Raw genomic sequence first — 10,671 nt, 5'->3', positions numbered from 1 at the left:
CGGCAGCTCCGGCGGCGCCCCCCGTGGCAGCGCGCGGGTGAGCCGGAGCCCCCCGGCCCCAGCCGGCTGGCGCGATGGACGACGCGGAGTCGCGCTTCGTGCACCTGCAGCAGCCCATCCGCGACCTCACCAAGAACTGGGAGGTGGACGTGGCGGCGCAGCTGGGCGAGTACCTGGAGGAGGTGCGGCGCGCGGGGCCTGCGCGCGGGGCCGTGGCGCGGAGCCCGGTGCGAGAGCCTGCCGGACCGGGCGGCTCGCGCCACGCGTCCGCGCCGTGGCCAGCAGCCCCTGCTCCTCTCCCCCCTGCAGCTGGACCAGATCTGCATCTCCTTCGACGGTGGCAGGACCACCATGAACTTCATCGAGGCGGCGCTGCTCATCCAGGGCTCCGCCTGCATCTACAGCAGGAAGGTGAGCGCCCGGAGCCGGGTCGCGGGCACTGGGGAGCTTCGCCAGGCGCGGCCGCCTCCGGCCCTGGTCTTGCTCCGCGGAAGCTGCGTCCGGGGTTCTGCCGCCCGGGAGAAAACCCCTTCCAGGGGCTGGGTTGGGGGAGAAGATGGCCTGGGGGGAGCGTCGTCGGGGCCCAGCCCTAAGGCCCGTTGCTTTGTCCGGCAGGTGGAATATCTCTACTCGCTGGTCTACCAGGCCCTTGACTTCATCTCCAACAAGAAGTAAGTCAGGGCCTGAGTAAGCCTCCTGCCGACTGGGCTCAGCGCCCCTCGTGTTGGCAGCACAGGTCTGCTTTGGTGCCGTGCCACGTGCCTCTGGGAGCATCCTCCCTGCCGCGTGCCCCCTGCTGTCCCCGGCGCTGCCCGAAGCGCTCCCCATGTTGTCTTGGGGCTGGTGCCGGCTGTGGCTCTTACCAAAAGCCTGGAAGGGCGAGGCTCTGACCGCCGTGGTGTGAAGCTGCCACCAGGCTCCTGCCCCGTCGCTGACTTCTGCAGTGAAACCTACTGTATCGGAGCTGGCACCCGCGTGCCGGGACAGGCCCTTGCTGCGCCCTGTTGGGTTGGGCCCGGTGGGATTGGCCCTGCGGCGGCTGGTGCATCAGAGCTGCTGCAGTTGGGTGACGGTGACTGTTGTGGAGCCAGACCTGGTCTCCCCTTCCCTCCTCATCACATGTTTCCTGGCTCTGAAATGTCCTGATGGACCAGCTCATGCTGCAGCCTGATGCCGCGGGCCACCGGGGACTGCAGCCGGCGGCTCTTGCACGGTGCTGCCTCCACAGCCGTGCGTCCGGCGCATTTTGTGGCCATCCCGCACCTCTGCCCCGTCTGCCAGCAGGGAGAGACGCTGGCACACGCCTGCCTCCAGTGCGGCAGGCTGCGGCCTTGCTTCCTCCTCTGGATCCCGCTGCCGTCTGTGCCCCTTGCTGGGGGACGGCTCTGCGTTGGCTGTCCCTGGAGAAGCTGTGTGCCCACTGGGGGACTCGCCCTCTTCATTTGCCCTGTCTCTCCTGGGCGACCAAGGCCAGGCCTGTCTCTGACACGTTTGCTCGTGGGAAGGGCCAGAGATGCCTGGCAGCTGCACGCGTTGCCTGCCCTGGAGCTGGGGGAGATGGGCCGCGATTTCCTCAGTGCTGTTGGTTAGGGTCGCACCAAAGCCCCAGTCACAGCCCCAGGGAACTTCTCTGCTGGCAGTGACAGTTTCAGACTCCCGCACTCTCTTGTTTTCCCTCCTGACCCAGGCGGGACAAGCAGCCTACGTCTGTGGGAGAGGACGGCCATGATGCTGACGCCACCATTAGGACCAGGATGGAGGAGGAAGAGGTAGGAGGGCTGGTGTGGGGCAGGCGAGCCCTCGCTGCGTCGGGGAGGTCCAAGATCGTCCTCGGCTGTCAGCAGCTTCTTGCGGACTGTCCAGTGCTCTTGGCCGCGTGCAAGACCTCTCTGGGGGCTCAGTGGATACCAGCAAACTCGCCTGTCAGCATCCCAGACGTGCTGTCTCCACCCAGCTCTCCGGGCCCTGTGCTGGCCTGCTCAGTGCTCGGTTTCTCTCTGCACAGTTCCTCTCACTGGATGATATTCAGAATGAGTCTGCAGCCAACGTGAACATGAGGAAGGACCATCCGCACAGTGTAAGAGATCCCATTTCCAGCCTTGGCTTCTTGTACCCCCTTCCTGGCAGGGGGTTTTGGGTGGATCCCACTTCAGCTGGGAGCACGGGCAGCTGAGCCCCTTGGGCTGCGCGGTGCACTCCTCGCATAGGGCTGGGGGGAGGGAGCCAGAAACCTTGGCCATTGGCTGTTGGGGGGTGAGGGAGCCTTCGGAGCTCCCGGCTTGGGCCGTGGTGTCCTGGCAGGATGGAGCGACAGGACGATCACGCAGCCTTGTCTTCACAGACCGTGAACATCGTCCCCTTGACTCCCATGGCCCTGGTGCCTCCAGAGGAGGCCGAGAAGAAGGGCAACCCCCTGTTCAGGTAGAGTTTAGCCTCGTGGTGCCTTTCCATCACTGCCTTCGTGATGGGCTTGGGGGAGGCACCGGGGCCCCACGTGGTGTGGTGCTGGGTGCCTGCAGGAGCGGGCAGACACGGGGCTGGGTTCCAGGGTGATCCCTGCAGCCCCGTGTTCTGTGCTGGCTGGGATGGGGGACAGGGTCTGCCTATAATGGGTCTCTCCTCCTCCTAACACCCATGCTGTGTGCAAGAACCCCCTGTTCTGCCTGTCCTCAATCGCTGCCATGCCCCAGCTCCTGGGAGCTCCCCTCACACGAGTCTTCCCCTTCTCAGCCGGAAGGGAGAGATCCTGGCCAGCCGGAAGGATTTCCGCGTGAACACGTGCACCCCTCACCCCAGCGGAGCCTTCATGCTGGAGCTGGCCGGCCTCTCGCCCATGCAGCACCTACAGGCGCGGGGCCAGGACGGGAACCTTGGCATGGCGGCAGGTATGCAGCTGGGTTGTTGTGATCAGTCCCAGCCCCGCGTGGTTTGTTTTCATCCCTGGCTATTAGCACGTGGTACTTAAGCATAAAGAAATGATGCAGGGAACGTAGCTAGAGGCTTGGATCGTGCTTGGCTGGCTGATCAGCCCCGCAGGGGTTGCGTGTAGGCAATGAGTGAGAACAGGGTGTGCTCCATGTACCTGGGTTTTGCTTTGGGCAACTGTAGAAACCAGCCGGTTGTAACGGCTGTGTAAGAAACCGGGCACCAGTGACTGGGCAAATCCCCACGGAGGTGCAGCACTGGGATGTGTGTCCTTTGCTGTTAGACCTTCATTCAAACCTCCCTGTCTTCTTGGAAGATGTCGCTTACCCTCTTCCAGGTGCGATGTGCAAGAGGATGGGAACTCCCTGCTTGTTATATTTTTAGCAGCCTGACCCAGCCCGGTCTCTTCCTAAGGAAGGGGGAAACTCGGGTAGAAGCAGAGGCCTCATTACACTGAGGAGAAGTGGGGTTAAGGGGAAGGGGAGGCCTTCTTGAGCCATGGTTTTGCCAAAGTCTTAGCAAGACCATGTCAGGAGCACAGGGCCTCTGGCCTGTCCCAGAGTGTGGCCTATCCAAGCGGGGTGAGGTGGGGGAACCGATGGATTGCAAAACAAACTCCTTTGGTTTTCAATGTGTTGGTTTATTGCTACATAAATGATAACTGCGTTTTTTTTAAAAAATATAAACCTTATTTCAGTGAGGTTTGACTTTTAACGCAAAGTAAATTCAGGCGAAACAAGCACGCACTCATTACCGTGTCTTGAATGTGGCAACCATCAATCCTCTGGCATCATGGTGTAAACACAAGGGCCACCCAGACTTCTGATGCATGTGCCTGGGCAGGAATTTTTGGAGGAGCAGAGGCTTCCCTTCCCAGACCTGCCATCCTCCTTTAAAGCTGTTGAGACAGAATCCAAAGACCAGACTGAGTCCAGATGTTTGGTGCCTCCGTGGCTGTAGTTGTATAACTGTCTGGGAATTGAGAAGTGGTGCTGGCTCCTACCCTGGGGGTCTTTAAGACGAGGTTAGATGAACATTTTGCTGGGGTCATTTGACCCCAGTACTCTTTCCTGCCATGGCAGGGGGTCGGACTAGATGATCTGCTCAGGTCCCTTCCAACCCTAGAAACTATGAAACTATGAACCCAGGTCTCCTGCATGGTAGGCATGGGTTATACCACCAAACCACAGGGGACTCCAACAGCTTTAATACTGAAATAAGAAATAAATGGGTTGAGTCTCCCTTGCAAAACTGAGCCATGGGCTGTGGAATTGAGGAGGAGGGGAAGGATATGTCTGACCTTCGAGGTTGAGCTTTACAAACACGGCAGTCGGCCCTGCGTGCTGGATGAGGGCAGTAGGGACAGGGCTGGCCACATGGTGCAGGTGACCGTGGATGTTGCTGCAGATGTTGAGTCCTAGAGAAGTGGGGCTGGCAGGGAGCTCCAGAAGTCACCTAGTCCAACCCCCTGCCTGAGGCAGGATCAGCCCTGTCCAAACCAGCCCAGACAATTCCATCATCTAACCTCTTGGTAAAACTACTGTGACTGCTCACACAGCACCAGGCATCGCACCTGAACCTGCCCCAGGTAAAGCAGGGCGGGCCGCAGCTAGGACTCTCCAGAGGTCCCAGACAGAGGCCGTGCCCCCTGCTACAAGGGAAGGCAAAACCCCCTGAATCCATACCAGTCTGATTGGGGGGAAATTCCTTCCTGACCCAATGCAGCGTCAGCCTGAGCCTGAGGGGAGGACCCTCTAGCCAGGACCCTGCAGATTTAAGTCCCAGTGAGATTATTGGCACAGCTGGTCACATCCCTCCTCTGTTATCCCTCCAGCTGTTTCTAGCTTCCCTGTCCTCAAGCTCAGAGTTTTCTTGTCTGCTTTATGCGTTTATTTAAATCCAGTCATCGTCTGAATGCCGCTACTCAACACCGGCTGCGAGCAAGGAGTCAGCCGAGTCATAACGTGTGGTAGATCCCTCCCTGTTACCGAACTAAAATTGTGCTGTGCTCACTCCCATTTTTCCTTAGCCCTGACAGGACCGCAGCCTGCCGCCCCGGGGGGCGGAGACGGGTCCAGGGAGGTCAGTGTCTGCGAGGCCCCCATCCCAGTCCTGAACTTTTCAGATGATGGAGGTGAGGCATACTGCCTGCAAGCTGAGCACAACCTGGGGTTCCCGTGTCTTGGGGGGGTACTGTGCTGACAGAGAGAGCGCTTGGGGGCTGGTTCTCCAGCACAGAGGCTGACTGATGCTGTAATCCTCTAGTCCTGTCCTGTGCTGGAGGAGGGAAGTGGGTGCACTGAGCCCTGCATCACTGGGATGGAAGTGTTTGCTTCTCTCCCCATCCCCAGGCTTTGAAGGTGTCCTGCTTGGAGGGACATAAGCAACTGTCCTCCCCCAGGACAGGCTTCAGGCAGGACGTGGGAGCTCGCTGGGGCTCTCCTTGCTTGGATGGGGAGGGGTGTTTCCTCCCAAGGAGTTAACCATGCTTCCCCTACCAGGTGCAGCGGCTCCTGAGTATGGTGCTGACGATGGAGGTAGTGACGGTGGTGGTGGTTTCCTGCCTGATGTCCCGGAGGAGGACGGGGAGGTAGCTCCAGCTGTGGTCGAGCACGTTGAGCAGCAGAAAGTAGGGGCCGTGTCAGGGTTCCTGGGCAAGGTGGGGAGCTGGGACTCGCTCCTGCTGTATCGCTCATGGTGCTGCTTGTTCCGTCTCCTAGTGTGCTTCCCAGACAAAGGGCTACATGCTGCGGGAGAGGGGCACTGCCATGGACCACAGCGCGCACATAAAGGTAAGAGGTTGTGGTGCACCAAAAGGGAAAGGACCGGTCCCTGCCAGCACTGGCCCAGTTGGAGGCAAGTGCAGAAGGCACCTATGGCTGCCCCTACTTCCCTGCTGATGCCGGGGGCAGCTGCAGCCGGGCACAGACCCTGCAGCCATTGGCGGTGGCCACGGAGCTGGATGACTGCATCGTTGTTGGTACCAAGCGGGTGGCAGGGGTGGGATCAGGATTAGATGGCCCGGGCACCTTTTCTCCATGCTTGCCTTCTCTGCACCAGGAGATGCTGGATCCGTGGCGGAGCCTCGACCCTTTCAGCAACTCTGAGGACAAGCCCTTTAAAAAAGGTGAGGCGGGGGTAGCTGCCTCTGGGCTTTAGTCTCTGCTTGGCTGTGGCTCCATCCAGGTCAGCCTGGCCCTGGCCTTGCTCTATGGAAGCAGGAAGTGGAGGCAGCAGCTGCCTAGTGCATCCCTCTCCCCTGCCCGTGGCTTATCTCGCCCCCTTCTCCCCTGACTCCAGGGAGACCCTTCTCAGTGCCGCGTGGCCTGGACGACCAGCCTGGCAGCAAGCGGAAGAGGCGGTTCAGCAAGCTGCAGGACTTTATGAAGTGGTTCACAGCCACCCGTGAGTACCGCGCTCCAGTTCTCCAGCCCCTAGACCCCCGCATCTTCCACCAGCCTCCTGGTGACCCAATCTGGCAGCAGCTGCAAGAGGGGGCGCGATGACGGAGCCGTCCTCCGGCCAGGTCTAACTGCAGCTGTGTTTGGCCTCTCTAGAGCACAATGGAGCTGACAGCAGAAGGACAAGAGTAAAAGGGCCCACGTTCGCTGGTGAGTGGCCTGGGTATACTTGGCCTCCCCCCCCCCAACTAACATCCCATCCTCCAGCAAACCTCTGCCAAAGCAGCTCTCGCATGGGGGCGGTGGGGCCCATGCAGCTGCCTGCTGCAGGGGTGCTCTGGCAGGCCTAGCTACTACCTGTGGTGCCCGCCCTGGGCTGGGGCTCCCCTTCCACCTGGGGTGAGGATGGAGCCTATGTGGCCTGTGAGACTGCAGCCAACCTGGGGTGTTTTCTGGGGTCCATGGGAGCAGCAGGGGTTCTGGTTGGGCTGGGGCTCTGTCTCCCTCCCAGCCAGGGCAACGGCCAAGCTTCTGTCGTGTCTCGTGCAGATCTGGAGGTTATGTACTGGAGGCAGCTGCGGGAGCGGATGAACATGCAGAGGAAGCTGCAGAGGAGGATGGTAAGGGGGGAGCTGCATGGGGCAGGGGCTCCAGTCCCTGGCCCCTCTGCTGGGTCTGGGCATGTGGGGCAGAGAGGGTAGGTTGCACTGCAGCCAGGGGCTTTCCCAGGGGAGCTCTCCAGGGGCAGGGCTGAATGAGCACCGAGGCTGAGCGGCCAGGCTGGTGGTGATGCCTGTGCCTCTCGCTCACCCGCCTGCCAGGGGCTGCAGCTGCTGAACCGGCTGCCGGAGGATCGGGCTGACGAGCCGGAGGAGGAGCTGCCTGCTGTGGAGGCGGAGCGGGAGGACAACTACCTGGACCATGATGACGGTGAGGCAGGTGTGGTCACACCCAGCGGGGGCTGCTGGGCATGCAGGGAATCGACCCAGCACCGGGGTTTTGCGAGTGGCCCTGGCTCTGCCAGCGCTAGGTTGGAGCACAGACACCTCTTGTGCCAGCTGTTCACAGCCCTGTTGTGTGGGGCCAAGCTGAGCTGGAGAGGAGGCTCCGGGTTGAAACAAGCCCAGGCTTTTCTGAACTAGCTGCTCTGGACCAGCTTCTGCGGAGGGGGCTGGGCCCAGGCAGGCTCTAGGGTCCTGAGTCCTTGCCCTGGGCTGCAGGCTGGGGCCAGACAAGTACGATGGCCGTGTAAGGGCCCTGATCTGGGTTCTCTCCCCTGCAGATGACTTCCTGGAGCCCGAGAACATCCCGCTGGAGCCCCTCGTGGAGCTGGCCGAGGGTGTGCCAGGTAACATACCCTCCCCAGTGCCCACCGCTCTCTTCCTGCAGACCTGGCCATGGGCACGGCCTGGCTCAGGCTGGGAGGCACCGACAGCACCGGCTGCTGCTAGGTGGACCCTGTAGTGCTCGGGATGGGGGGAGCCTGCAAGAAATAGGCACAGAACTGCAGCACCTGGGATGCTCCGCTGGAACGAAGAGGGGCAGGGAGCTGCGTGGGGGCTCATATGGCCCCTGCTGCTCGAGCGCACGGTGGAGGGTGGGACCCCAGGGGAAGGAGAAACTGGCAGTGCCTTGAAGGGGGGAAGCAGTGTCCCTGCTGCACCCACCCAGCGCGCTCGCTACAGCTTGCCCTGTACCTCCAGGCCCCACAGACATCCCCGAGTCGCTGAGCTACGAGGAGCTAGTGCGGAAGAATGTGGTACGTAGCCTCCTCCTGTGGGGTGGTGATGGGGGGAGCCAGACTCCCACCCCAGCCTGCCCATCGCCCCTTCTCCCCCAACCCATCTTGCCACTGCACTCAGTGGCCTGGGGCTCCCTGCTTGGGGCCAAGCAGGAAGGACTTGCAGGCAGACCTTAGCTCAACCCCATGTCCCACCAGTTGCAGCCCCAGGGCTCTGCCTGCCATGGTCAGACCTCAGCACCTGCTAAGCCCCTTTGCATCGCCCCACTTCCAGCTGTCCTGGCATGTGCCCCCAGCATGGTCCCTCAGTCCAAGCCAGGCAGAGGGGGCTGGGCTGTGCCCCGCCGTGCTGATCCCGCCTCCTCTCTCCTAGGAGCTATTCATAGCCAACTCCCAGAAGTATGCACGGGAGACCGTGCTGTCCCGGCGCATCTGCGACTGGGAGGACAAGATGGGACCACTGCTGCAGGAGCAGGTGAGGCCCTTTCCCTGCCTGCCCGCCGGGGGGCAGAGAGCAAGGGAGGGTTGGGCCCTGCTCTGGCTCTAGAGCCCAGTCCTGATGGGGCCTGCTCTAGGCTGGTTCCCCCAGCCAGGCTGGATGCTGTAACCCTCGGGGCCCAGGGGCTGTAACCCTATGCCTAGGGGCCCCAGCCTGGTCCCCTGAGCATAGGGGTGATGCCCGCTTCTCCATCGCAGGAGGACCGCACCGTCTTTGACATCCACAGTTATGGGGACCGGCTGGCGTCGCGCTTTGAGCGCATGGGGGAATGGCGCTCCTTCGCCAGCCTAGTGGCTGGGCAGCCGGCCTTCGAAGTGTGTCGCTACATGCTGGCCTCGCTGCAGCTGGTGAGTGCTGGGGGGGGTATCTGCCCGTCCCAGGACCCCTGTGACTCAGGGCAGGTCAGCCGCTCTGCTCCCTGCCACAGCCACGTCATAGAAATCATAGAGAAGTGACGGGCACAGGGCTGGCAGGGAGCTACAGGGTCATGTCCAGTCCCAGCCCTGCCTGAAGCAGGATCAGCTCTGTCCAAAGAAGCCCAGACAAACCATATGTCCGACTTCAGAGCTGCATGACAAAGCCCCAGACATCGCCCCTGCATCTACCAACGGCCTGCTGCCGCCAGGGGGGTCATAAGTGCTGCAGAGACCCCAGGCCGAGGCCGTGCCCCGCGGCATAGGAAGGCAAAACCCCCCAGTGCGACGAGTCTGAGCGGGGGGGAAATCCCTTCCTGCCCCAGTGCAGCGTGGGGCTGAGCCTGAGACCCTCCAGCCAGGACCCTGCGGGGTTGATGCCAGCAGGAGCATTGGCACGGCCCAGCCCCACCCCTAGCCCCAGCCTAGGTGGCAGCAGCATCCAGCACCCCTGGGGGAGGATTGCCCCCCCACCCTGTCCTGCTCCATCTGAGGGGGGAGAGGGGGTGTTAAGTAGCACAGCCCAGAAGCCTGGGACAGACACCCCACAGCAGAGCACAGGCATCGCTATGCCTGGATCCTTCCCACTCCAGCCTTTCTGGGTGCTGATCCACCTGCCAGCACTGGTTTGCTCCAGTGTTGGAAATGGCGCTGGAAGACCCAGGCCTCCTACGGGTGGTTGGACGGTCTCCAACAGAAACTGTCCTGTGCAGGCCCCAGGTCCTCCCCACTCATTCATATCAGGGGGCTGATAAGGTCATAGCTCCACGCTTGGACTTAGGTCCCCACCACAGCCTGGTACTGCAGATTTGACTTGGTGCCCCAAGAGCTGCAGCTGGTACTAAGACACCCTGACCCCTTCCCCCACACAGGCCAACGACTACACGGTGGAGGTGGCGCAGGAGCCTGGGCTGGAGGAAGCCGTGGACACCGTGCGGTTGCGCCTGCTCACGCAGGAGCGGGCCCACGAGCGTTTCCATACCTACACAGCTCCATCCGTCTCTAGCACCTGACGGCCTCCCCGGGTGGCCGCGGTCCTGCCCCCTGTACAGTGAGCCTCTTGGACATCCCTATTTCCCCCCTCAGCTGGGGGCCCTACCCTTACTCTCCACCCCCTTGTGCAATAAATTGGCTGTTTTGTACCAGCTGTCTCCATGCTTGTGGGTAGGGGCTGGCTGCTCACGCTCACAAAGCCCCATCCATCACCCTGCACTGTCCCCAGCTTCCCACCGTACCCCAGGCTCCTGGTTGGGGCGGAGGAAGGGACAGCCCCACCAGGGGAGACGCCTTGTTGGACCTAGTGCTGGCTACGGGTGATGACCTGGTGAGGGGGCTGTGGGTGCTCGACCACCTGGGCGACAGCGATCATCGCCCGCTGGGATTCACCATCCAGCGCAAGGTGGCAAAGGCAAGCAGTAAGGCAGTGGCCCTAGATTTCAGGAGGGCAGACTTCAATGAGCTGAGGAGGATAGTTGGAGAAGCGCTGAGGTCCCAGAGGGAGGGGAGCCAGATGTCCAAGGAGAGTGGTCTTCTTAAGGAGACGATCCTCCAAGCCCAAAGGAAGGTAATCCCAACGAGGATCAAAGGGAGCAGGAGAGCACACAAGCCTCTGTGGCTCACCAAAAGCATCCGGGAATGTCTCCTTGCTAAAAAGGAGGCTTACACCCAATGGAAAGAAGGGGTCATCACAAG

General features: G+C 61.6%; 1 protein-coding gene across 2 annotated transcripts; it reads left to right on the top strand.

Moving 5' to 3' along the window:
• The first annotated feature begins 49 nt into the window (after positions 1–49).
• NCAPH2 (non-SMC condensin II complex subunit H2) lies at positions 50–10,121 on the top strand. Of its 2 annotated transcripts, none has more exons than XM_019543834.1 (20): positions 50–182; positions 310–411; positions 616–671; positions 1,688–1,769; positions 2,006–2,077; positions 2,342–2,421; positions 2,731–2,885; positions 4,955–5,059; positions 5,427–5,554; positions 5,646–5,717; positions 5,986–6,052; positions 6,226–6,330; positions 6,483–6,536; positions 6,876–6,946; positions 7,148–7,256; positions 7,609–7,674; positions 8,030–8,085; positions 8,441–8,542; positions 8,764–8,913; positions 9,852–10,121. In XM_019543834.1, exons 1-20 carry the CDS (start codon positions 75–77, stop codon positions 9,990–9,992), a joined length of 1,881 nt encoding a protein of 626 aa, XP_019399379.1. In that variant the 5' UTR covers positions 50–74; the 3' UTR covers positions 9,993–10,121. The 2 variants fall into 2 exon arrangements, with proteins under 2 accessions (XP_019399379.1, XP_019399378.1); XM_019543833.1 differs by having other exon boundaries at positions 7,148–7,265.
• The last annotated feature ends 550 nt before the right edge of the window (positions 10,122–10,671 follow it).

Source organism: Crocodylus porosus, unplaced genomic scaffold (assembly GCF_001723895.1).
Source record: "Crocodylus porosus isolate Cpor-Errol unplaced genomic scaffold, CroPor_comp1, whole genome shotgun sequence".
NCBI classification, from domain to species: Eukaryota; Metazoa; Chordata; order Crocodylia; family Crocodylidae; genus Crocodylus; species Crocodylus porosus.
The sequence above is the reverse complement of the archived record's forward strand: the minus strand, read 5'-3'. Positions and strand labels throughout refer to the sequence as shown.